We start from the raw sequence: 26,946 nt of genomic DNA, 5'->3' as shown, positions 1-26,946 counted from the left end.
TGATCTAGGACCTGAATTCCCATAAGCTTATAGTTATTCTTTCCTTCTCTTATAACAAAGGTATTTTATAAGGAAGAAGTAGGAGCTGGCACAGCAGTAAAATATACTCCAGAGACTGAACGAGTGAAGAAAAATCAGCAGAATATTAGTTCAGTAAGTGCTCTACAGCATTAATTATCCTTTCCAAAAGCAAGCATAAGCTAGATAAATGTTTTTAGTTCTTTGCTAAACTGGCTACTTTTTCTTTTATTCTTCTCTTTGTTAAAATGCTATTTCATCAAATATCAAAGTTCTCACTTTCAGAAGGAAAACTGTCGCCTTGTTCCCCTTGAACCTAAAGCAGTGTTTCATCTTGATATATCATAGTGCAAGAGAGATAGATCACTTTAATAGTCCAGTAATGAAATCTAGGATTAGATTTCATGTTTTGAACAGAATTTTAACTGTATTAAATTTTTCAGAGAAAAGATAAATTTCAGTACCTCTCCACAACTTGGAGGAAAGAAATTTTACCCTGCAGAATGATTAAAGGCCCTTAGTACATCTATTTGGTGGCTTAAGGGAAGGTTTCAGAGGCCCTGTTTGCTTTCTACTTCTTCCAGCTTTCAGCAAGGCAAAAACATGCACCTTCACTATAATTTGTAAAATAACTTACCCTCCAACTCCCTTTGAACTTAGGGGGGAAGGGTAGAGGAGGCGCTTACTGTTATAGGTAAAAACTTTTCCATTCGGTATTTGACATTTACAATGGAGACTGGCTATCCTTACCAACAGGAATTCTTCCATGGATATGGAGTGTATTTAGTTTCTTCTTGAGGAAGTCGTAAAGGTTCTTTCCTGAAATCCCCTTCTTGACCTTTCTCTTCACCTTCATTCTTGGAGGCAGAGCCTTTAAGTAATTCAAGTAGAACAGCTCCGGTTAGATGTATCTGTCAGGATAGTTATGTGGCGTTCTAGAATAGGAGTGTGCATGGGCTTTTGTGGAGAAAGAGTAGGAAAGGCAAGGTAATGCTACAGTAAAGCATACTTCAAAAAATCTGCAGACTACTAGTGTAATAAAATTTCTGTAGCATGAATGAAACTGTCACCTGAAGAAAGCATGAGGAGAAGGAGGTTACCGTTAGGGTGTGCAAATGTGTTCTGATCCACTGTGGCGAGAGCCTGTGTCCGGCAATGCTGGGGTCCGGCGGGGAACTTAGTTTGGCAGAGAAGGGTAAAATGTTTCCTTCACTTTCCAATGATAATATTTGAAATGTACCCATCAGTGTACTGAAATACAATGTTATAAATGTTCTGTAGTATGCAATTCCATTGCCTACAGTAAAATGACTGTGCCATTTTGATTAGTTTAGAGTCGTATGAAAAACACAAATGTTCATCTTTAATCACGTTTAGCTTCTTACCCGAGGAAAATCACGCAAAGTAGTACGGTATATCATTTCTTTTTCCAGCATTCCGCTGCCTCTTCTAGCAAACAATAAATGTGTAATTCTGTATCTCTATAAGGTTGGGCCATAAACTCCTGCTTAGTATTCAAATGGAAAGTTGCCCTTTCAAGATTAGCCAGATCTGTCAAACCAAGATATGATTCTCTAACATTTAAAGATCTCGACATTTTCCACCTCCGATGTACAAGGCTTTTAGCTATTAGCTTTCCCTGTTAAGAGCTATTTTTGAATCTTATTTAGAGGTGGTCTTTCTCAGTGTATTGTCAAATTAACTGTTTTGGATCTGGACTCATATTGCCATTGTTACTCCTATTAAATCTAAGGCTACTAGGACATAGATACGTAGGTTACCATTTCTTTGTCTCTGTCAGCATGGATTTCAGCCTTAATCATTTAAATATTACCAAGTGATTTCTAAAACCTGGTTTGTGTAGATTTAAGTCTTTGCTAAATTTCAACATGTGCCTCTTAGGTCTTGCCTGCATTTGCTACATATAAATATTTATGTGTGTCCTTTTTCTTGAATCTAATCTTCCATGAATTTTAGACATATTAAAATACCACCTGATCCGATGGCCTTACTAATCATTTCATAAGTTGAAAGAGCTGTTTCTTGTCTCATGCATAACCGTGTGCTGGCATAACCATTTTTGTCTGGTTGATCTTCCTCTAAATAGATTTGGAGGAAGAGCTTTTGAATAAAGTGAATGCCAGTGTATAGGCTGGATTTGTATAACATGATCCTGACTTCCTGCCACGGGGCCTTTGATAGAGATCAGGGGCCTTGGCCTCTGCTTTTTTGTACATTTCCCTCCACCTTCCTCTTTCTCTTCTTTGGTTGTGGCCACTTTATTTTTTTCCTTATTATGGATCATTTGTGTGCTCTCCCCCAGATAAGCAGTCTTCCCAAGACTCTGTAGCTAACACAGTTTGGCTTTTGCCTTTAAATCCATGATACATTTAAACTCACACATTAATGAGTAGAAACTGCTTTTTGGCTAGAAACTTATAAGTTATTATATTACTTACGATGATTTCCAAGGTTTTTTTGTGTCTTTGCCTAATGATAAAATTTATTTTCATAAGCAACATTTGCTTATTTTAATTAAATAACTCCTATGGTGATGGCTAGGTGAATAGATATGAGTTTATTTGCACTTTAGGATATAGGAATCTTGAAAGCAACATCCCATAAAATAAAAATTTGTGTTCCCACTGAAGGAAAATTAGTGTTGGAGTCTAAAAAACTCAACTGTGTAACAGTTACGAATGCAGGATTCTTACCTATCTTTTAAGCCTCTCGTTGACTAAAACCCACATTGCTTTTGTTTGTTTGTTTTGTTTTTAATCATCTACCACCTTGTTTTTTAAATACGTAATGCAGGTAAAATACAAAGAAGAGATGAATCAGGCAACGGCCATTTCCGATCCTCCAGAGCTAAAGAGAGCTAAAGAAAACCAGAAGAACATCAGCAATGTGTGATCATATTTCTTTGAGTACCGTTTTCTTTCTTTTTTTTTTTTTTTAAAGATTTTATTTATTTATTTGAGACAGAGAGAATGAGAGAGAGCACATGAGAGGGGGGAGGGTCAGAGGGAGAAGCAGACTCCCTGCCGAGCAGGGAGCCCGATGTGGGACTCGATCCCGGGACTCCAGGATCATGACCTGAGCCGAAGGCAGTCGCTTAACCAACTGAGCCACCCAGGCGCCCTGAGTACCATTTTCTACTTTACTGAATGACAGTAGGCAATGAGGGTGTGGCACTTGTATGGGTGAAGTCCCAGGACGATGCACACTGTTGCAGGAGGCCAGTTCCTAAAAAGTGGGGCTAAGATGCCCCCCATCTTTAGGCTGAGCTAGCATGACACCTCCTGTGTGCATTTATCCATCAAAGGACATGTTACTGAATGCCTGCTCTGTTCTTGTTCTGGGGAAATTCAAAGCTGAGTGCGACTTCTCCAGGTCTCTAGGAGAAACAGACATGGGAATAAATACCCATTATGCATGAAATGCTATCACAATAATTAATATTTACTGACTGTTTACTATGCTTTTGGAGTACATTACATGCAGTGTCTTTATGTTTAATGATAAGTAATGATTCCTTTTGCAAAGTGCTGTGGAAATGCAGAGAAGGAAGGCAATGTCCATGAGAGAGAGAGAAAGACCCTCGGAGGAAGAGTAACATTTGAGTTAGATCTTGAAGGATTAATAAAAGTTAGGGTGGGTTTCGTGAGGAAGCATCTTCCTGGCAGAGCAAACCGAATCTGTTCAGGGTCCAAGTCCCGATTAAGGAAGGGAAGGTTTAGTGTGATGAGTGCGTGGGGTAAAAGGTGGCAAGGACCTGATGGTGCAGAGAGAAGTTGTAATTCGGGGCCTAAGGAAGCAAGTCGGGAGTCCCAGTGTTTCCCAAAGTGTGGTTCACATATAAGTGGCAGGTGCTCCACCCATGAGCTGGCCTTGGTTTAAGGATTAAATTGTTTTAATGTGTCCCTTTTTCTAAAAGAAAGGTTAGTAGTTCAATGTGTCAGAGAAACATAACACCCCCTTAGAATAGCTTTATTTGCAAATAATAGTGAGTTAATTTAATGAAAGGCTAATATTGGCAATCACAGCACTCTTGATAGCCGGCCCAGCATACGGCAAGAGGTGTGCACATGGTAGAAATTGGGACCATACTGGAGTCATGGGAAGAATGTGGACCCGGGTCTGCTGGCTGGATCTCAGCTCCAGCCCTTACCTGCTGTATAACTTTTACAAACCACCCACCTCTCCCAGCCTCAACTTCCTTACCTATGAAACAGGGACGAGATCTTGCTTGGAGAGCACTTAACATGTTTGTGAATGGATGAAAACAAGACAGGAGGAGTCGCCAATATCAGCTTTACGTCCCCCAACCTACATCCACTGCCAAGTGGCTCCAACAGTTTCTCCACATCCGTCATGCGGTCAGCAGATTTTTCCCCCTCCCATCACTACCCGGAGTAATCTTTCCTCATATCCCGCCATCGGTAGAGATTACACTGGACCTTTTCTCACTTTAACTAAGACAGTTCATTATCCCGGACACAGAATCTGCCCAAACTCTCAAATACATGTCATGGCACAAAGAAAGGCGCCCACTGAGGAAAGCAGCCCCCCAGAGGGGGCCTGACTCTTCGTCATTTATTTCCCAGATGATCAAGCTTCTCTTCACTGTCATGTTCAAGGCTGAGGGTGCACAGCTCAAGTCCATTTTATCTGCAGGCCCCGCAGGTCTTGTGATACCTCACAAGAAAAAAAAATTCCCTTCCACTAAATTTAAATTCCAGAAAATCATTAAGATGTGGAGTTCCTCATCATAGGATTTTAACCTCCAGTTTTACTTTTTGCCTGTCAAAAATTCATTGGACGGACATGCCGTTCTGTTTCTTTGTGCTGGATGCTCATTTATTTCCTGGGGTGTCATGGAATTGCTGGAAAACTGACCACAAATGTTGGGGTCTGATCCTCCCAGCCAAAAAAGAGAACCTCTTATGTAGTAGGTAAGGCAGATTTCCATAATGCTAGTCAGAGCACAGGCCTGCCATTGTGGGAACTTTGTAGAGAAGGGAAACTTTGAGGTTCGGGGTGCGATTCCGTAGTGACAGTCTGTCATGAAGGTGCAAGCATGGGACGGGGCAGCCCTCCTTGCTAATGATAAGAATGTACACTTTTTATTGTTGAGTATAAAATAGTAATTTGATAGTGTTGCTTTAGTGCTATGAAGAAATGAATTCACAGAAGGGGTAATTTCTTATTACTGGTAACGACCAAGCTCAGGACACCGTTACATAATACAATTCGAAGAAGCACCGCCAGAAGGTGGCATTCAAAACATGTGGACAAGAAGGAGCTCGGAGTCTGGGATGAGTGTAATGGAGACGTCTGTTAGCGATACATATTTCACTTTGCAATTCTAATGAAGATTTTTTTTTTTTTAAAGATTTTATTTATTTTTTGACAGAGAGAGACACAGCGAGAGAGGGAACACAAGCAGGGGGAATGGGAGAGGGAGAAGCAGGCTTCCCGCCGAGCAGGGAGCCCGATGCGGGGCTCGATCCCAGGACCCTGGGATCATGACCTGAGCTGAAGGCAGACGCTTAACGACTGAGCCACCCAGGCACCCCTCTAATGAAGATTTTAACTAATGGATGCTTTGTAGCCACGTGGCATTCCTTTTAGTCTGTTCTGGAGGATGGGTGCATACCTCCTTCGCATAACTCCACACTGTCTTGCACCTTGTCTTGCAGCTCCAATACAAAGAACAGTACCACAAAACCACACCGATGAGCGTCACGCCGGAGATGGAGAGGGTGAGGAGAAACCAGGAGCAACTGAGTACGGCAAGTGGTTCTGTGTTCTCCTTTATTGGCAAGCGTTACGCATTTTTATTCTTCGTGGTGCTCTCTGAAAAGCTTAAGCCCTCGGTGGGCTGGATGCTTCTTCTCACGGTCATGTGCTCAAGGGCATGCCCTTTGGTTCTCTCCTTCGATCCAGGAAATGTGGGACTGTCTTGCTATAATTTAGCCATGGTTGTTTATTCGAGAAATCTTCAGCAAGCGCCCCAATCTGCCAGGCATTCCACTGGCACACAAAGATGGGTGGGAGCTGGTTCCTATCCTCATGGACCTCATAGTTGAGTAGGTAAATCTCTACTTTCAGGGAAGGACCTGGAGAGAAGTGGGTCTGTTGTCAATCTGAGAAAAAAAAAATTATCTGTTAGAATAGAGCAAAAGAAAACTCGGCTTGGCTGGGGTTCGAAGACATAAGGTCAGGGCAGGGAACCTATAAATAAAATGGAAAACATTAGTCAATCCTCAGTAATCTATTGCTAATAAAGCAGTGAGAGCTAACCATCAGGAGGTACCTCTGATAGGGCTCCTGTGCTCAGTGCTTTATATGAAGCCATGAGGTTGGCACAATTTATTTTTCTGGTTTGTAGGTGCAGAAAACTGAGTCTTGGGGAGGTCAGCAGACATGCCAGGAACCCATAGTGTGAAGGGCAGACCTGGGATTTGAACCCAGGCCTCCCTCAATTCAGAAAGCCCTTTCAAAGATGCCCCCTACTAGTTATTTTTCCCATTTTCTGGGCCCTTTCATGGAACTTTTACCAAAATAAATAATAGCCTTCTTCTTCCCCAACAGGGAATCTTGAAAGGCTTTAAAATTTGAGTGTGAGTTCTTCCAGGTGGAGGAGAAAAATCAGGCTGAATACTGCTTTATTCTTATAATACCCCTGGAATGTGGTAGGAGGCAGGAGTCTTTAGCTTCTTTTGAAAGCCTCAGGTCAGAATGAGAGTAAATAGATTTCCCTGGGCTGCCCGGCAACCTCGTTATGGTTCTCTTGCAGTGACTTCATTCCCTTGTTTCTCTCATATTTCCATGGCTTTTAGTTATGGAATTTGCAATTAGCTTTGGTATTGGACAGCAGAGTATGTATTGAAAAATCATTGTAAAGAAGCACAGCTGACATTTTGTGCTTGCCACGTCAGAAGAATCAGGATCCAGGTGTAGATAGGAACTGAAAGGTGGCTGCCTAACTACAGTGGGGGAAAACGTGTAAAGATAGGGTCAATTTTGAGGTTCCTCCTCTGCGGTGTGTCAGGGGAGACTGTTCTACCCTCTATTAAAATTCTCGCTTATCCTCTGCAGGTAAAATACAAAGGAGAAATTAAACAGGCAACAGCCATTTCTGATCCACCGGAGCTGAAGAGAGCTAAGGAAAACCAGAAGAACATCAGCAATGTGTGACCTTAGTAGCTTTTTTTTTCTTATGATAGCAAATGAATTATCAGTGTCAATGAAGGGATTGTGTTGATAACATTTTCATAACCTTGTGTTGACAATTCTGCTCTCCATGGACGGCCAGTTGACTTCAAAGGTTGCAGGGTCTGAGGTGTGGTGGGTTCAGCCAGGCATTCCGTGCTCTAGCATTCCTAGTGACTGCCAGCACGATTTTTGTCTGTCCATCACTGGGTGTCCCTCTCATCTTGTCTGCGTGCTTCCAGTTACTGTGGTTCCCCTAAGGGATGCAGTGGTAGCTTCTAGCATCTTGGCCCTTCAGATAAGCTTTCCTACTGCCTTTCCTACTAGTATGTGTTCTTGTTCATTAGCCTGTCCTGTCCCTTCACCCACTCCCAGCTACTGTCGCTTTATTTTTGGACGATATCTTGGGGGCAATTATAAAGTGTGCATGCCTGAAGAGATCACATGGGACGGGCCCCATTGGGGCTGTCAGGTTTTACTCAGGCACCAACTCATGGCCAATTCTTAATCCCCTTCTGTTTCTGTAATCCATGGCTGTAGTTCACTGAGAGAATCCTTTTTTGAAGCCATTAACATATAGATTGGGTTCTCTGGAAAAGGAAACCTGGAAATCTATTAGGTTCAAAGAAATCTTTTATTCCTCAAACCTTTAAAGTCTTACGAGCAGATTATAAGACAAAGGCAGGCCATTTTTTGGCACTTTGCCTCACAACTGTGTTTTGGAGAAGTAGATGCTCAACTTTTCCTGATATATTTAGAATCATGGTTGACATAACTTCATTAGTCTCAGAAAGGAACGTGGTTACTGAGAAGGAGAATAGAGTAGTGGGAAGCATGCTGGCCTGTTTATGGATGATGTCGGTCACTTTTTAGGCATCTTTTCAAAAGTTCTGCTGACGTCAGTCACTATTTAGGCATCTTTTCAAAAGTTCTGCTGCAGTTAATTACTGACAAACCGTAGCAGTATATGGGTAGAGTACCCTTAAGTAATATCCACGAAGACATTTCTTCTCCTATTCCTTTGTGATACAATGCTTCTGACAGCTCTACTGATGGTATGCCCATATATTTGAGTACATTCACAGTGACTCCATTCCCAGGGATTCATGCTACGGGATGAATGAAAATAGATTGATTTAAGATGCAAGCATTTTAAATATGGTTAGCTCTCTAGAAGCATTCTCTTTTTTCATAGTTCCCTTTTCTTGGTTAGCTCTTTATTTATTTTTTATTTTTATTTTTTAAAGATTTTATTTATTTATTTGACAGAGAGAGACACAGCGAGAGAGGGAACACAAGCAGGGGGAGTGGGAGAGGGAGAAGCAGGTTCCCCACTGAACAGGGAGCCCTATGCAGGGCTCGATCCCAGGATCCTGGGATCATGACCTGAGCCAAAGGCAGATGCTTAATGGACTGAGCCACCCAGACACCTGTTGGCTAGCTCTTTAAAATAGCTACTGTGAGACTCTTACTTAATTGAATTGATGCACAGTCCTCTTATTTTTTATTCTCTGAAATGATAGGTTTATTATAAAGGTCAACTGGGAAGAGCTACAGCTTTAAGTGTAACTCCTGAAATGGAAAGAGTGAAGAAGAACCAAGAAAATATTAGTTCGGCAAGTGGTTTTATTCGTTTTGGTCTGTTATAAAGGATGCATCCGTTATAATTTACTTGCAGTCCTGTTTTTTTTTTTCTTGTGAAAATAAAATGTATTTTCAAGCAACATTTGTGATACACGCAGTAAGTACATGTGTTATTTCAGATGACTTCCATTGCAAAACTTGACGTTATCCTGCAACCCTTCATTTCTATTTCCAGATGTGACCAATGGTTACATTCAAAGCTTAGTTTTAAACTATATCATGCTCATTTAAACAGTGATTCATGTTATTTTAGCCAGTGTCTTTGAAAGTGGTAAAGTCTTTGATGCATAAGTTAAATAAGTGTCATTTTGCAGATGTATTTCATTGACTGTGGATTGTCAAATGTTCTCAGCAAAACAAAATCAGAAATGACTCGTTACTCCAGAGTAAGATGTAGAGGAAAAAAAATCTTTCAATGCATTGAATATAGAATTCAGTTACTCATTAAAGTCCCATGTGCACCTCAGTGTCTTATTTGGATAGTACACTTTCTCTTAGTAAGTATCAGGGCTTTAGTTCCGAATTGCACATATGTGCTCAGGTCCTCAGTAATGGCCATCCTGATGTCATACATATCCAGCTTCATAAACAACAGTGTTCTGCTGGTCAGCCGTCAAGAAGAACTTTCTTATGCCTGGGAATCAGCATTTAGGTTTAACAGTTTATAGCTCTCCAGTGGCATTTCTGTCCAGAGATGTTGACTCTATTTGACATAAACTACCTTTAAGCTGTGGCTGCTTACAAGGAAATTCGATTTGATACTCCTCGCTTCTTACCCTCTACGGTGGGAAAAAAAAGAAAAGGAAATAGAGGGATGCTTGGGCTTGGTATGCATTCTTCAACAGTGTTACGGTGGAAAATGGGGAAATCCTAGAAACAGGAAAATACATTTAGCCTTCATCTGGTTTGGATTTTTCCTGTTTAATTTAAGTGTGATAACCACTTTTCCTGACTACATTGTTAGTGAATCTTGGTCATTCACACATCTGTTCTCGGTTCATAGAGAGAGTTAGATTGTCTTTGCTGTAGCTTTTCAAGGTGAACTTTGAGAGTAAAATTTTAGACTGTTAGCCTAGAATGATAGGTAGTTCACTGAACAACTTCCCTGGGAAAGAATTGTGAATATGTTGGATGTGTTTCACTCATTTGGAAAGTTTGAAAAGTTACACAGTATTTTTTCTTGTAATTGTCTTATTGTTAAGTACATTCTACTATTTACTTTGCAGGTAAAATATACCCAGGACCATAAACAGATGAAAGGTAGACCAAGTCTGATTTTAGATACACCTGGTCTGAGATATGTCAAAGAAGCGCAAAATCGTATTTCAATGGTAGGGTACAACCAGCTCCTCCTTCTCATGACTAAAACATACTAAGGAATGGCCCCACCAAGTGTATGACGGCGTCGTTCACCATTAATCTGGATAACTAACAAAGCATGAATGCAAAACAAAATGTGGATGGGCCCATCCTTTTGGGGGGACTTTCTAATGACACTGAAATGTAATGGACATATTTAGTCTAATAAAGTAATTTTTCTCGGTGATATTTTGGGTGTGTTTTTATTTCTAACATGACTACTATAAATGCATTTTATGAACAACATTTGCTTGGACTTCTTTTCAATTAATTTTAAGACAGAGTTTGATATGTTGCAAAGAGTATAAAAAATGTGTATGTTTTTTAAAGCAGTTTCATGAGATACAATTTATATGTGATAAGATTTACTCATTTAAAGTGTACAATTCAGTGGTCTATAGTAAAATTTACAGATCAGAACATGAAAAAAGTGTATGTTTTAAGTATATATGTCCATTTTTGTAATGATATACAAAAATTATATATATAATTATTTGTAACTCTCAATCTAATTTTAAATAATACTGTTTTCTTGGATAATTGTGTGGAAATAATATATCATTTTAATACCTATTAAAGGTTCAAAGATAGAAAATTAATTTGTACCTAAGTTAGTACATTTTAGGGAATCACCAGGATTAAAAAAAAAAAAAATATATATATATCTTTTAAACCTTCTCACTGATATACTACACTGGTTTATATATAAAGAGCTGCTAACCATAATGATGAAAAACATTGTGAAAATATCAGCGCTTGATTTCTGATGCTAGGAAGCTGACATTTCAGACACTATTTTTGGAGTAATTGGAAAAGATACATATATGTGGAAAATATTCTAGATGCAGTTGAATCTAGATGCAGTTGAATCTAGATGCAGTTGATTCTAGAAACATATACGTGGCAAATAATCTAGATGCAGTTGAATCTAGATGCAGTTGAGTCTTAGATGCAGTTGATTCTAGATACATATACGTGGAAAATAATCTAGATGAAGTTGAATCTAGATGCAGTTGAATCTAGATGCAGTTGATTCTAGATACATATACGTGGAAAATAATCTAGATGCAGTTGAATCTAGATGCAGTTGAGTCTTAGATGCAGTTGATTCTAGATACATATACGTGGAAAATAATCTAGATGAAGTTGAATCTAGATGCAGTTGATTCTAGATACATATACATGGAAAATAATCTAGATGCAGTTGCCATATCAAAATTTTGTGAGGTATGTAACAATCAGGAAATTCCAGTTTGAGTTAATATTGTTTTTCCTTTTTTCAGGTAAAATATCATGAAGATTTTGAGAAGACAAAGGGAAGGGGCTTTACTCCTGTTGTAGATGACCCCGTGACGGAGCGAGTGAGGAAAAACACCCAAGTGGTCAGCGATGCGGCCTACAAAGGTGTCCATCCTCACATTGTGGAGATGGACAGGAGACCTGGAATCATTGTCGGTAAGCTGATGGTCTTTCTCTGCAGGCCCACACAGTCAGAAAGATTGTCCTTGGCTTAGCTTTCGAATCAGCCTCCTTATTCACTAGACCCCTCCTCAAATGTTTGATGTGGTGCCCAACTGAAAATGAACCACAGGCTAAGTGCTACTGTAGGTGCCATATTGAATGGGATCCATGGTACTTGCCAGGTTTTCAGTGCCAATCCTTTCTATTATTGGACCTTCTCTGTCTTTAATAACTTTCTGGCCTTAAGAGTGTTCTTGTTAAGCAAAGAAGCAGCCCAAATATCAGACATGAGTGATAAAGGTTGAACAATTATTTTGTTTTCCTTTCACTTACGTGTTTGATCAGTGCATTGTACTGCAGACATTGTCTACATGTGGGACAGAAATAACAGAAATAATCCCATTTCGGTCCTTTTACCACAAATAAAAGTGCCAGAGAGATTATGATGGTATTCCATAATATGAATAGCTTATGTTTTTTTGAGTATTATCTCTGAATGGGGATAATCGGGAGCTGTCTACAAGCGCCATAAATCTGAGACAAAGGAAACTTCTCACTGTTCTTCTTGTCTGTCTGGGGACATCTTAGGAACGTAGCGTTGAATGGCAGCTGAGACAGCAGTGATCACCCCAGAGTCCTAGGCAGGGCTAGAAAGACAATTATTGACTTTTCAATACATATCAATGACCCGTACTTCCAAATGACTGTTGTTGGTATTTTCGTAGCTAGTCAAATCCTAAAGCTCAGATAATATTTTTGGGAATCATTCCACACTCATCCATAATCTTCACAGGGAAGAGCTTATTTTTTTTGGAACTAGTGAAAGGCCATTTAGAGGTGGGTTGGGTGAGGGAAGTGTGTATCTGACTGGGTAATGTCTTAATGTAAAGCAACGGTACTGAGGTCCAGGCTCTAAGTTCCTTGAATGATTTAGTGAGTCTGAAAGTCCTTTCCACAGAGGGATTCCACACACATTTGCACACTATTGAGAGTTCTTGCACATCTTGCAAAGGTGATCGTGTAAAAGGATCACAGTAAGTTGGATGGATGGGTTGAGATGTTTTCATTGAAAGTAACATGGAGTTAATTTCATTGCTTTGGATTAACATCTCACAAGGGATAGTGAGTGCAGAGGGTCTGATTCATCCCTTGAGGGTGGAGACCCTGACAGTGCACAGCTTATACCGGGGTCCTCCGCCCTAGATCAGGGGCCAGGAATGATGGTGAAATTCTTGTTAGAAACTGGGAGATTGTCTAGAATTGAGCTCTCAGAATTAAGTACTCACTACCTTTGGGATAGAAATCATTATTTTTTTAAAAACTTCAACATATATGTCTCTAAATTATTCCCTTATTGGGTAATCTGGAAGTCACTTTATTTCTTCTTACTGGGGGAGACTGTTTTCCATTGAGGACTTTCCTCTGAAGCCGAAAAATGAAGTACGTTCAATAAGCGAACTTCTGAGCCAGGCAGGGAAATGCAGGTTTGGAGATTTCCTGAGCAGTTCAGACTAAGCCAATTTGTGCCGCTTTGATTTTTGCTGGAGGCTCTGCTATTTACTAGTTGTGTAACAATGGCCCGGCTAACTTGATCTCTCTATGCCTTAGTTTCCCCATTTATAAAACGGGGATGGTAATAGTTCCTACTTAAATATGGCATGAAGCATAAGTGACTTATGTTGTGATGGACGGTAGTGCCCAGCACATAATACAAATTACAGATACTCAGAGCTCCACTTCCAGCTCATTAATTAATTGTTTTTACTCAAGCTCCATTTCTGTCCATAGCTAGATTTTTCACTCTCCTGTTGTGAATACTGCACTGTGCAGATCATTTTAGGACCTGAGCACCATTAGTTGGAGACACGGGTAAACCTGGAAGTTACTGTATTTGAATTTTGCCTCCAACTTAGGAAAGTGAATTGGCTTGCTCGGTCTGATTGCTAAGTATGGCAGTGAATGCGTCTCTGGTCCCTTGAGAGCTGGAAGCTGCTCCTTGCTCATCTTTCCATCCCTCACCATTCCTTGATCAGTGCTGTGCTTTATTGCACTTTTCCAGTAAATGTGTCTTGTGTGGGTTAGCTTGTACTCACGGGCTCCCAGTGAAAGGTGGGCTTGCCACTTACCTACATTTCAAACACTTGTTTCGGGGAGAGAAGTTTTTGTTCTTTGTTTTCTCAGACAAAAACCTCTCCGTCACTTCCTATGAATTACTCACGTGTCCTTGATCGGGAGTTTAAATCAAACATTGTACCTCTTTCAGTGTGTAGAGAGCACGAGTGTTCAGGGAGGCGGGGAGTTGTCCGGTGTGTTGGGTGATGAGTCGCAGGCTCCAGATGGAAGGTCAACGAAGAATAAACCAGGCAACTGAAGTTTGCTCACAAAGTTTTCTTGCTAAATCCTTGTGAAGGTGACTGTCCCTTTGTTCTCCTCTGAAGTCTGCAGGGCAATGGGTTTGCTTACTACCGGTTTGCTGATTACATGCATCTTTTTCCAGACTTGCACTTGACTCTGATGCTGACTTTTTAAAATTCATTCTTGATTTGTTGATTTCTTCTTTTTGGTAAAAGACCTCAAAGTTTGGCGTACAGATCCTGGCTCCATCTTCGACCTTGATCCCCTGGAAGACAATATTCAGTCTAGAAGTCTCCATATGCTCTCTGGTACTGCTTACATTTTGAGTTTCTCCCCATTTACGTGGTTTTGTCCTGAGAGTGAAGCTACTCTAAGCGGTAGAAGCTCATGGTACCAACTGTGTGATGTAAATTTTAAAGCTGAGGATTTGAAAAACCAAAAAAAAAAAAAAAAATGCTATGCAGCTTTAAAATACCATTAATCATTTATGAAAACAAACTTTCCAAAGGCGATTTTTAATGTATCTTAGATTCGTTTGTTCTAGATTCACTTAGAAAGGTGTCCAGAGATTCCTGATGTCTGCTTTTCATTAGTGAATGTGATTTTATAGGTTTTCTGGGCTTTCAAATGCAGTTATTTGGACTGCACTAAAGTGCTGAGACATACAGGTTTGTTTCATGGAAAACACTGTTCCAACATTTTAAAGGTAGATGTTAAGATTTATATATAAAACAGCAGGGAGGTTTTCTATATAGCATCATGAACGTGTTAAAATAAGACAGACTTTTAGGTACCTTTAAAATGTATGTCTGAGTGTTTGTATAATGCAAAATTTACAGTGTAAAGATATGCAAGTTTATTTGACTTTTAATTTAGACTGCATGTTTCTAACTAAAAGCAAAACCTGAATGGTTTGGTTGTTTGGGTACAGTGATAGCGATGGTTTGACATTTCAGACTTTCAGATAGTGTTTAACAAACTGAAGCTTTGACAGTTATGCAATTATTTTAAACAATATAAATAGATGTATCATATCGTTTGGGTCTGACTCTATCCCCTGATTTATACTCTACATTTCATTACTGACATTAATGAAATTGAAAGCCCACGGCAAAGTAGGGACTCGAATACTTTTGTAGTCAGTTTGATCCACATAATCAGCCAAATTGTCATTAAATTTTCGGAAGACAAAGAAAAGGCAACAAATGCTGTATGCTTGGGGATTCTTGAAAGCGGTTATATCTAATCAGACGTTACGTTTGATAGAAATATTTTAGTTTGCCAGTGTTTTCTTAGTTCTTGTCCATTTCCCATCCCCCATTTCTCCTTTAAAATCTAGACTTACAATGAGTGTAAACGATCGTTCAGCAATGTATGCTGACCTTTGGTAGTAGGTGACTAGAGCTTATAATAGTTGAGCTTTGGCATTTTTATTTAGTAAGAAACTGTTCTTCTTCCTTGTTAAACTTTTAAGTAATTTTTCTCTTCTTTTTTCCTTTCTTTTTTTTTTTTTTTGTTCTTCAAGTCACTTAATCACAAATGTGGAAATTTTCCCTCCAATATAGAAAAGGCGAATCACTATAGGAGACACCGTTCTCGATCTCACTCGAGCAGCACTTTTGGTACAGGTCTGGGAGATGACAAATCAGAAATATCCGAGATTTACCCTAGCTTTTCATGCTGCAGTGAGGTAACCAGACCGTCGGACGAAGGAGGTAGCAAACATTAACCAGTCTCAGAGAACGATAATTCATTTTGTAAATATGTCACAAGTGCGTCTAACATTCTTCACCTTTGCACAAACACATAGCCTGGGTGTATTTGAAAATTTTAAATTCTGTTTAGAAAGTTGAGTCCTTTTCTTTTAAACTACTAATTTGCATTCCTGCATGTTTGTTTTTCCTGTCTTACTTCCCTATTTTCTTTTTTTCTTTTTCTTTTTTTTTAAAGATTTTATTTATTTATTTGAGAGAGAGCATGAGACAGAGAGAGCATGAGAGGGGGGAGGATCAGAGGGAGAAGCAGACTCCCTGCTGAGCAGGGAGCCTGATGCGGGACTCGATCCCAGGACTTCAGGATCATGACCTGAGCCGAAGGCAGTCGCCCAACCAACTGAGCCACCCAGGCGCCCCTTCCCTATTTTCACCACCAATGGATTTTTAATGACAAAAGGGTCTTGGGACCTGCTACATGAATCTGTTTCACAGTTGGCTGTGATGGACGTACGCAGCCTGAGTGGACACTGGAGTTCTGTGGAGTTTGTATCTGATTTCCATTAAGGAAAATCCATCTTACAGTTATATTTGAGTGGCTAAGAGGGGTTGCTATGAATTTGTGTGCATTACAGTATCGATATACATTTGCAGACAGAGCTAGATCTTGCCTAAAACAAATTGGATGTGATACTTGAGATATGAGATTTTTTTTTTAAAGTGGAAAATACTGTTGATTGTTAATAATCTTCCCTATATTTCCTGTAGTCATCCTCTCTTCTGTTTTCTGCATCCAAGCTAGTGGATTAGGTCTAGATCTTTTAGTTGAAATTGTTTTGGATGTTAAACGAATCCTGTGGATAAAGGTCTTATTGACATTTAAGACTACGGTGCGGGTACATTTTAGTGCCATGGGCAGTGGGGTAAGGGGCCAGAAGCACATAAGAACTACTGGAATCCTGAATTTCCTTTTCAACCGCAGAGGTCGTATTGCTGAAATAAATCCCTAAGGCAGGCAATTTTGATGTTGAGCAACTTAACACGGGGGGTAGGGGTGGTTGGAGAGAAAGTAAAGTGACTGAAGACCAGATGAGACCATGAAAACTCTTGCAGTTGTGTGATTGTTTTTTCCATTCGTTCGAATAAAGCACTTAGGAGGTTAAAATCAATTACATCCTGTACATCTTAAATTATGCCTTTAGGCTGGCCTTAGCCTGGTAGAAAGTTTTTTTTTTTCTTTTATGTTTCAGATTCACTGAGGTACAATTAGCATATAAAATTTAAGATATCGGAAGTGTCCATTGGGATGATCTGATATATGAGCACGTTGTGAAGGGACCTCCCCCCCATCTAGTTAATTAGCACATCCATCACCTCACATAGTTATCTTCTATTCGTGTGTGAGAGAACATTCACGTTCTACTCTCCTAGCAGATTTCAACTAGACAATACAGTGTTGTCAACCATTATAACCACGTTATACGTTAGATCCTCAGAGCTTATTCATCTTACAGCTCAACGTTTGTATCCCTTCCCAACTTCTCCCTTTTTCCCCCACCCCCCAGCCCCTGGCAGCCACTTTTCTACTGTTTTATGAGTTTACTTTTTTTTTCTTTTTAAGATCCCTCCTTACTACAAAGTTTTAAAAGATCTCCTTTCTCTACGATTCTAGTGAAGAATTTGTCAATTAGTTTTGCTCTCCTGTAGATGAGATAGACATGGGCGGTCTCCCCTTTCTGTGACTGCTCCTCTAGCAAAGGGTTCAGTAACTTCTTGAGTTTTTTGATTTTGGATTTGGGGTTATGGATTTCTCCCTTCAGTGTCCTCTGTGGTTCTGGAGGTACAGAATAATGACAATGCTTGATGAGATGAACAAAACCCAAAGCAAATACAAGAAGAAATTTCGATCCATCTTAGTCAACTTTACTCAGTCCAGCATTTTGGAGTTGATGCAATGTACCTTAGAGACTTTGCCTTAGCAGTGACCCTTCTCCTTCATCTCTGTACACCCAACACAGCCTTCATTCATTTATTCACCAAATGTTAATTGAGTGCTCTTTGTACACCAGCCAAGAGCCGGAATCCGGCGATGCGAATAGCAACGAGCAAAAGAGATGCGCATCTGCTCTAAGGGGCTTAGAGTTTGGTGGGGGACCCTGACATTAAACAGATACTGACCCAACTAATATATAATTAAGAACAGAGTAAGTGCCGTGAGGGGAGAGCATGGGGGCTACAAGATGTATAACAGGGGAATTCCATCTGGCCTTGATGTTAGGGAAGCCTTCCTGGGGAAGGAAGATTTGAGCCAAAATGCCAATGCTCAATGCTGTTAACTAGGCCAAGGGGGCTTTGGGAGAAGAACGCCTTTGAGAGAGAGAACAGAACACTGAAATGATGTGTCAGTGAGATGTTCAAATGGAGGTGTTGAGTAGGCAGTCAGAATTCAGAGGGAAGGCTACACAGGTTACAGCTGTGGGAGGAGGCGATGAGAAGGGCCTGGATGAACCTGCGTAGAGAAGGAGAATTCAGACCCCCCCCTCTCGGGTGTGTCTGGTCCCTCAGCACCTGTGGACTCCCTCCATTCTCCACCTCTAGCACTGCACCGTGAAAACCCACTGTTGTTAGGTTATCCCTTCTTTCTCTTCCTAAGCCACACCTTCTTTTTTCTAATTATTTTTAGCAAAAGGACCCTATACCCTGCCAAACTGAATGAGAAAATGTCTCCATTGAAAGATGGTATACATAAATATTCTTACAGTTATGGCAGAATGTAAGAGTAACACATTAATAGGGAATAATTACGTTTTTAAAATGGAGGAATTTCAGACTCCATGGAAGGTGGTGGCGGGGCAATGGGCGGGGGCGAGATTTCTGGCAGGAAGGCGGTGTCTCAGGAGCTTAAATAATGTCTTATAAAATGCCTTTAAAGATGCCTTGTTGTGCTCATCCCCCTGCTACAGGGCCAAGATGCTCTGCTCTTAGTGATATTCCCTATTTTGGAAAATAGATATTGAGGTATAAAGCAAAGGTAAAGATGTGCCAGTAAGTGTTATAATGATCATCCAAGTAATGGTGTACCCACAAGATATCTGCATTAATTCAAAAAGATTTTGGACTACATGGGAGTATGCTCCTAATTCTATTTATTTTAAGGGAAGCAAGGCACATTCTATCAATTGGCACCTTATGTCTGTATTCAGATGATTAGTGACATACCAAACCTAATATGTTCAAAACAATATCCCTACTCCCCTCCTTCCCCCCAGCAACCTGTTCTTTCTCAGGTCCCCAGTTTGCTAAGGGACAACTGCAGCTGTCCAGGTCCTGAGGTCAAACTCTGTGGAGTCATCCTTGGCTCCTGTCCTTTACTCACACCCTCCTCCAACCCATTAGCAAATCTTGTCAGCTCTACCAGGAAAAATGCATCCAGAATCCTAGCGCTTGGGACCCCCTCTGCCTCGGATTCTCACAGTAGCCTCCGGACTGTTTTCCTGCTTCTGCTCTTGTCATCCCACGCTGCCAACCCTCTGCCCCGCTCTGTTCTCCCCCCTGGCGGCCAGAAGGAGCTTTCTGAAACGTAAGTCAGATCATGTCATTCTTCCGCTGAATATTCTGCTGAATATAGCCCAGATCCTCATCATTGCCTACAAGGCCCTCACCTGCCCTGGGCCCTGGCTGCTACCCTAAGCTCGTTTCCTCCCATTCTCTGTCCACCCCCACTGTCCTGTCTCCCTGCTTTCCTCAAACCTTCCAAGCAAGCTCCCACTCTGGACCTTTGGACTGAACTTCTTCCCTGCCTGGAACGTTCCCTCTCATCCCCATATTTGCTTTTGGCTAGTCCCACTTTTTTTCCACGATTCTGCTCAGATGTCACTTTATCAGAGAGACCCTCTCTAACTACCAGAGATAAAATAGCACCCTTTCCTTCCCTGTCTGTTCTTTACCCTCCTTTTTTTCCCCCCTCCGTTAGCATTTGACACCACCTGAGATATTATATATCTGTTTGTTTATTTGCTCATCTGTCTCTGCCTTGCTAGAATAGAAGCCCTACAGAAGGTGAATACACGAAATGACCAAATTAATATTTTTTCCTGCTCATTCTTTTTTTTTAAAATTGAGGAATGATTGACATATAACATGGTATTAGTTTCAGATGTACAACAAACTCATATCTTAAAAACTAGAACTGCATCTATAAATATATATAGTATAATTATTTTTTAAAATACAAATCTGTTGTGGAAGTCTCTTAAGGAAATTCTTCCATTTTTGTTTTGATGATGTTTTGATATGTTTCAAAGACATTAAAGCATAGCTGGAAAAAAAAAAACCTAAAATGGAAACATTCCCAGTGTTGTTTTGTTTTGTTTTCCTGATGGGGAAGGGAAGGAGTAGTATCCATGACTTTTCGGTTACTTTGAAATTCAGGGTCCTCTTTGAAATGTGTACTATGCTGGGCCCTGGTAAGGAGGTGCTGATTGACTCCATAGAAGGAAAAAACTTTTATGGTCTTGATGGCTATTTGATGAAAACCTTTAGTGTCTTGAGTAAATCATATGTATTGGTTTAAATGCCATTCTAGAAATTGGAAAGAATTTTTAAAACAGTACTTGTTAGTGGTAAGATGAAGAAAAAAGAAAATGTAAGTATTTAGAAATGCCATTTTTTCTTCCAGATTTTGGTGATTTTTTTAACATCTACATTAGGACTTTATATGATGAAATGTGCTAAGTCCCAGAGAGAGGCTCTATAATAGTGGGTTCTCTCCCTGCCGTTGAGGGTGTGTGTGGCCATGCCATGTTGTAGTGGACACGGCACCAGGCCACAGGACAAGACTGTGGACTTCACCCTAGCTCTCGCCCACGTGGCCTGAGTTCTCTGGAGGCCATCTGACGTTAGACACAGAGTCCACATCTGTAACAAGAAGGATATAGGACAAGAACTCTCTAAGATCTTTTACATTTTCCTAAGCTAAGTGCCATAGATTTAAATAAATCCACCCCCCCCCCGCCCTTGCTTCTCTATGTATGAGAATGTGCTTCTGTTCTAAAGGTGATCCATTGTATTTTGTGAATTAAGTGACCGGGCAGTTGGGAGAGTTATAGTTTTAGGGTCCTTCCTATGAGTCAGAAGAAATTGTTGGGACAAAGGGTTAAACGATTGGCTCCTTTTCTTGAGGCAAAAGTACCATGTTTTCATCGTTCACATTTGGTTTTCATGAGCATTAGCATAGGGGCCTTCTCCTTTAAGTCTGTATCATTGTTTTCGTTACGTGTTTCTCGTGATATTTTCCCCCTCTTGCTTTGATTGCTGAATATTTTCATTTTCTTATGTGATTATTTTGGGCTTTCTTACTTTTCAATCTGCTTTCCAAGGTATTAAGTTACCAAAGGATTTTCATTTTACATCTCTACTGTGTTACTTTGATTCAATAAAAGAGGCTTTTATTTAAACTTGATCTAATTTTGTTTTGATTCTTGAATAGTATTATTTGAAATTATTGCCTTTTGGTATGAGATTAGGTTAACTTATTTTCATTTGACACACAGTTCCGTGACTGGCAATACTCCTGATGGTTCTTGCTTATTTCACTGAAAGGTTTTCTTTGATCTTTGTGTTTGTCTTCAGTTCACTTGCCTGCAACATCTATTTGCCTTCTGGTACTACTTTGTATTTCTTCAGTTGCCCCAAACTCACAGTGGTCTGTGTTGCTAGTGTTTGTATGTGTTTGCAATCTTGCCCAGTGTTTACCCTTCTCGGTTTGAACTGGTGTTCCATTTGGCTTCAGGTATTTTGTGTTTTCTTTTCTTTTTTTTTTTTTTTAAAGATTTTATTTATTTGAGAGAGAGAGAGAGAGAGACAGCTAGAGAGGGAACACAAGCAGGGGGAGTGGGAGAGGGAGAAGCAGGCTCCCGGCCGAGCAGAGAGCCCGATGCGGGGCTCGATCCCAGGACCCTGGGATCATGACCTGAGCTGAAGGCAGACGCTTAACGACTGAGCCACCCAGGTGCCCCAGGTATTTTGTGTTTTCTGATTCCCTCTGGAGCCTACAAGGGTATGGGAGGGAATGGGGGAGGAAAAGCAGATGCATTTTTTAAAATAGACATTTGTAGTTTTCCAACCTTGTGAACTTTTCCATTTTGTTGTGAAGGAATCTGATTGAGATGACTTAGTCCTGCCTTCACTGATGGACAATGTGCTTCCGAATTCGGTGACTGCGTCAGCTGGGCTGTGCCTATAACATTCCAGTCGGTGCACTGTGTCTTCAGAAGAGGTTAGGTTGCAAGAGATGCTTCAGTACATCCTGGAACTCTCAGTAGACTGTGGACCAAGAGGGTGATGCACCAATTAGGGAGCCAAGTGCCCAAAACCTATGGGTGTTTTAAAGGCACCCACACCTCCATCTGTTTATTCACCAAACATTTATCTCCCCCTATGTGCGAGACTCTAGAAACAGAGAAAATAAAGATATAGTTATTGTCCTTGAAGAACTCACATTCTGGTGAGAGAGCGAGATGCATTAACCCATTGCGCTCAGGAAGGCATTGTGATGGAGTGACACCTGGAGTTAGAGTTAGCCAGGTGGGGAAATGCGAAAGGAGTGTTTTCGGCAGAAAAGCAGCATACGACAGAACACAGCACATTGGAAACTTGGCATACTCTGGGACATCTTAAGCCCAGGAGCTGTATGTCCAGGAAAGGGGCTGAAGACCAGACCAGAGTGTGGGGAGTGTCAAGCCACAGTCTCTGCAGAAACAGCGTGCAACCGAATGTCTTTTCTGGGCACTCTGCTTGGGCTCTGTCCTACAGAAAATATAGAGGCTATGTAGAGGACCAGTTCCTGAGACTGGTAGGTAATTGGGTCTCTGACTTGGAAGTTTAACCCACTCTGGGAGCTTGTCTAAGGATCTGGTCTGCATTGGATGATTTAGATTCTGCCAAGAGAATGGACTCCTTGGGCGTCATGTGACCAGAAGGCCTTCTGAGCAGTCTTGTAGAGGGGCTCATGGTGCAGAGACAGCATTGTGGGTTTTTATTTCAAGTGTCACAATGTCTCTTATGGTTGACATTCATCACTGATGCAGAAGAGCAGAAACACCAAAATCATAGCACCTTCCTACTCTCACGACTTTCAGACTCCAGACTCCATCCTGCTGGATGTTGGATAGGCATCTCAAATCTTATGTCTGGAACCAGTGTGTTATTTCCTGTCTTCCCAAACAAACCAACAAACAAATATCTGTTCTTGTCTTTGTTCACCATCGCAGCTGATGACATAATCATTCAGAACCATATGCCAACAAAACTGGTGACATCCTTGTTGCCTTACTTCCTCTCACGTTTCATATTCAAGCCATCTGTAAGCCCGTTGGCCCTGCTCACGACAGAGATGTCCCCAATCCAGCCACTCCTTACCAGGTCCAGTGCTCCCTGAGCAAATCCCATCCCATCCCATCTCTTTGAGAGGTCAGAAGTAGGCTCCTGGTCTTTGTCCTATCATCCTTGCCCTCTTTGATCTGGCCTTTGCCCAGCTGCCAGTGATCCTTTAAAAACTTGCATCAGATCTCATGATGCCCTTGCTCAAAATTCTCTAATGCTTCCACTCACGCTTCAGCTAAGAACCAAGATCCACAGGCTACAAGGTGTTACATGTCTGGCACTTGGTCATATCTCCAGTTTCATCTTCTCCCAGACTGTCTTCACCCGGACCTCCTGGCTGTCTCAGCATGGTAGGCCTTCTCTCACCATGGGTTCTTGGCCTGCAACAGTCGCAGGTGCTTTGTGGCTTGCCTCCCTTTCTTCAGGTCTCTGATTAAATCTCAACTAATTAGAAGTGCTTTCCTTGACCTCTCTACCTAGAAAGCTCTCAACCCACATACACCCATAACTCCCTATCCCCTTACCCTGCTTTATTTTTATCTATAACTCTTCTTTTAAGGTTTACTGAAGCATAGTTGATAGACAACATTTGTACATAGTTAATGTCTAAATTTTGATGAGTTTGGACATATGCATATACCCATGATATCATCACCACAAGCAAGGTACTAAACATATCCATCACCTCTAAAACTTTCCTTTTGTGTGTGTGTGTGTGTTTGGTTTGTGTGTGTGTGTGTGTGTGAGTGATAAGAACACTTAACATGAGAGCTATCCTCTTAACATCTACAATACTCAGCAGTGTATTGTTAACCACAGGTATTGTGTTGTACAGCAGATCTCTAGAACTCATTCATCTTCATAATTGAAACTTTATACCCATTGAGCAACAATTTCCCATTTTCCCCTCCCTCTGCCCTTGACAACTGCCATTCTGTTCTCTGCTCTGTGAGTTTGACTATTTTAGACACCTCCTATTAGTAGAATCACACAATATTTGTCCTTCTATCATTGGCTTATTTCACTTAGTATAATGTCCTCTAGGTTGATCCATGTTGTCACAAATGGTAGGTAGGATTTCTTTCTTTTTTAAGGCTGAATGATATTCCATTGTATGTATATATCATTTTCTTTATCCATTCATCCGTCAATGGCCATTTGGGCTGTAGTCATATTTTGGTTATTGTGAAGAGTTCTGCAGTGAACCAGGAGACACAGATATCTCTATCAGATCAGGGGAATGCAGATCAAAATCACAGTGACATATGACCTCTTATCTGTTAGATGGGCTGTTATCCTAAAAAACTCAAAAAAGCAAAAAAAGATAAATGTTGGCAAGGATGTGGAGAAATTGGAACTCTTATACACTGTTGGTGGGAATGTAGAATGGTGCAGCCACCATGGAAGACAGTATGGAGGTTCCTCAAAAAATTAAAAATAGAACTATCTAGCATTTCCACTTCTGGGTATACATCTATTACTCTTTTTACTACCTGATATTTCATTATGTATTAATTAATTATGGCTCCCCCAGAATATAATAAACTCTATTAGAACAGACTCTTTCTGCCTGCTTTGTCCTGAATTCTATAACTAGTATCTAGAACAGTACCTGCAAAACACTTAATAAATATTGTTGATACATACATATATTCAAATTAAAGTCTGATCTGAAATACAAAGGAACAGCTTTGCTACATGTGCTAAATCACTAAAACTTGGTATTAGTCTTTATTAAGTCTAATTAGAGCTAATTTGGTTGAGGGTAACAGTGTAAAAATAACCCTTATTATAGTTTCTTAAAAAAGTGGAAATGTAAGATGTATCACTGAAATATAACATTGTAACCTCTGTTTATTACAAAGCCTGAGTCAGCCAGTGACCTTTCATAACCAAGAAATCAGTAAAGTATTCCTACATTAACACTTCGGTTCTCATACAAATACTTCTCATTTCAGGGTTTTATTTCACTTGTGACAATTGTCCTTAGTAGGAACTTAATAAAGTGAAAGTGCCCATCAGAATTCTGAAATCCGTACCTTGTATGGCTTCTGTCTCAGCGTACTCTAGTTTATTGTTTGGTCATGAACTCCACGGTGGCAGAGAATGAACGTGCCAGTAAGCTCTCCTTCCAGTACCTAGCGCAGGACCAGGAATGCTCCATGAAGAAATGGTGAATGGAAGGAGACAAAATGCAAGGAGAGGTCATCTCTTCCCTAGACACAGTGAAGACCACAGAATGCTCCCTTAATTCCTAAGGATAATAGCCATCATTAAAATTTCAATTTGCCATTATATTGAGAACAGAAATATCAAATGCAGGCACAATAATAAACTCTTTGTTTTGAAAGTGATGGACAGGCATCGAACGAGCAGTGTTTCAAAATCTCCTTTAATATGAAGTGTTCATAAAGTCACAATCTGTTGCTCAGTGTCTGCATTAATTTTTCTGTTGATTCTCCCTGCCCATTGAGGATTTATGTTTTATGATTTACAGATGGCATTCTGCCCCAAATTCAGTGTTACTGGTTTTTAATGGTGAGCGTGACTTTAAAATTAGATAACTGGAACAACCAACTAGGAAATGCACTCGGATTTTGAACTCTTTTGCCTTCATTTAATCTAAATGTACCAGTATTTCTCTTGGAACCAATACTTCAGTTTTCTGGTTATTGACTGGCAACCCCAACCCTCTGAAAAACTCTAGCTCCTTCCTAGCCTGACTTCTGCAAAGAAAATACCTTTAACAAGAAACTTTCAGTTGTACTATTTCCCTACTGTATTTGAGCGTCGTTTCCAATATGAATTCGAGAAGTGAGCAATATCCATCAAAAAATGACGTTTTAAGTGTCTACATTGAAGGTAGGAAGATTTAAAGAATTGATGACTGAGATACTTCTGTGATAAATTGCTGAGATAAATTTTTGTGTGAAATTAGCCTATAGGAAAATAAACGAGTCCTTTATAATGTAAGATCCTGTTGTTGGTGATTACATGATCATATTTAGCCATCTAGCTAAAAAGCCTATGGGAAAGCACACCCTGCACACTGTTAGAAACTTTTCGTTAGTTCAGTTGCACCCCCAAGAAAAACGTTCAGGATTCTGATTGAATTTGAAGTCCTTAGAGAAACTCATATTCCTGGTATCATTAGACTGGGAATGAAAGAAACGTCATAATGTCTCCTGAGATTAAGAATTCCCCCCCCCCAAAAAAAGAAAGAAACGTCATAAGTTTCCTTTTCTGAGTGTGAAGTTGGGAAAAGGATCAAATACTAATGAATAGCACTTGTTCCAAGATGCACATGTGTCTTTCATTGATTTGCCAAAATTAAATCAAAGGGTTCCATATGTGTATGAAGGAGAAACATCTGACACTTAAAGTAGCAAACAATAAAACATTAAAAATATATTTCCTGCGAAGCCGAGCTGATTGGGGAAAAGAGAAGGTTTGATCATCGGGAAGGAGATAGATGTGGCCATGGCATATGCGTCCAAGGGGAAAACTTTAGAAGAGCTTTGTAAATGGTAAAGTGACGCACATGGAGAGGGAGAGAGTAGCTTTTCCATATTGTTGAACATTAGTAATGAAAATGGAAATAGTCATTTTTGGTTCGTATGGTTCAGATTTGATGTCCAAATTGGGTAATAGACTGAGTATACATGTGTATTTACCTCTCTGTCTTAGATATAAAACAGTCATAATGTTACCTTTGTAGTCATGAATTTCCTTGCTCTCCCCCATTTCCTGTTTCATCCAGGTGCCCCATACCCCTCTGCCCCAAGCCCCAGACTAG

At 40.4% G+C, this 26,946-nt stretch overlaps 1 protein-coding gene across 4 annotated transcripts in view; it reads left to right on the top strand.

Moving 5' to 3' along the window:
* Positions 1 to 26,946, top strand: part of NEBL (nebulette) — a 344,799-nt gene that overhangs the window by 301,137 nt on the left and 16,716 nt on the right. For 2 of the 4 annotated variants that reach the window (XM_006742882.3, XM_031038623.2), the window contains 9 exons: positions 61 to 153; positions 2,833 to 2,925; positions 5,721 to 5,813; positions 7,123 to 7,215; positions 8,760 to 8,852; positions 10,107 to 10,211; positions 11,523 to 11,694; positions 14,271 to 14,363; positions 15,621 to 15,770. In XM_006742882.3, coding sequence (XP_006742945.3) covers positions 61 to 153; positions 2,833 to 2,925; positions 5,721 to 5,813; positions 7,123 to 7,215; positions 8,760 to 8,852; positions 10,107 to 10,211; positions 11,523 to 11,694; positions 14,271 to 14,363; positions 15,621 to 15,770 — 985 coding nt within the window. The remainder of the gene's footprint in view (positions 1 to 60; positions 154 to 2,832; positions 2,926 to 5,720; positions 5,814 to 7,122; positions 7,216 to 8,759; positions 8,853 to 10,106; positions 10,212 to 11,522; positions 11,695 to 14,270; positions 14,364 to 15,620; positions 15,771 to 26,946) is intronic. The other 2 variants (XM_081820727.1, XM_081820730.1) reach the window with 2 other exon arrangements.

Source organism: Leptonychotes weddellii, chromosome 5 (assembly GCF_054177405.1).
Source record: "Leptonychotes weddellii isolate Sample4059 chromosome 5, ASM5417740v2, whole genome shotgun sequence".
NCBI classification, from domain to species: domain Eukaryota; kingdom Metazoa; phylum Chordata; class Mammalia; order Carnivora; family Phocidae; genus Leptonychotes; species Leptonychotes weddellii.
This window is presented reverse-complemented; position numbering and strand designations above follow the sequence as displayed.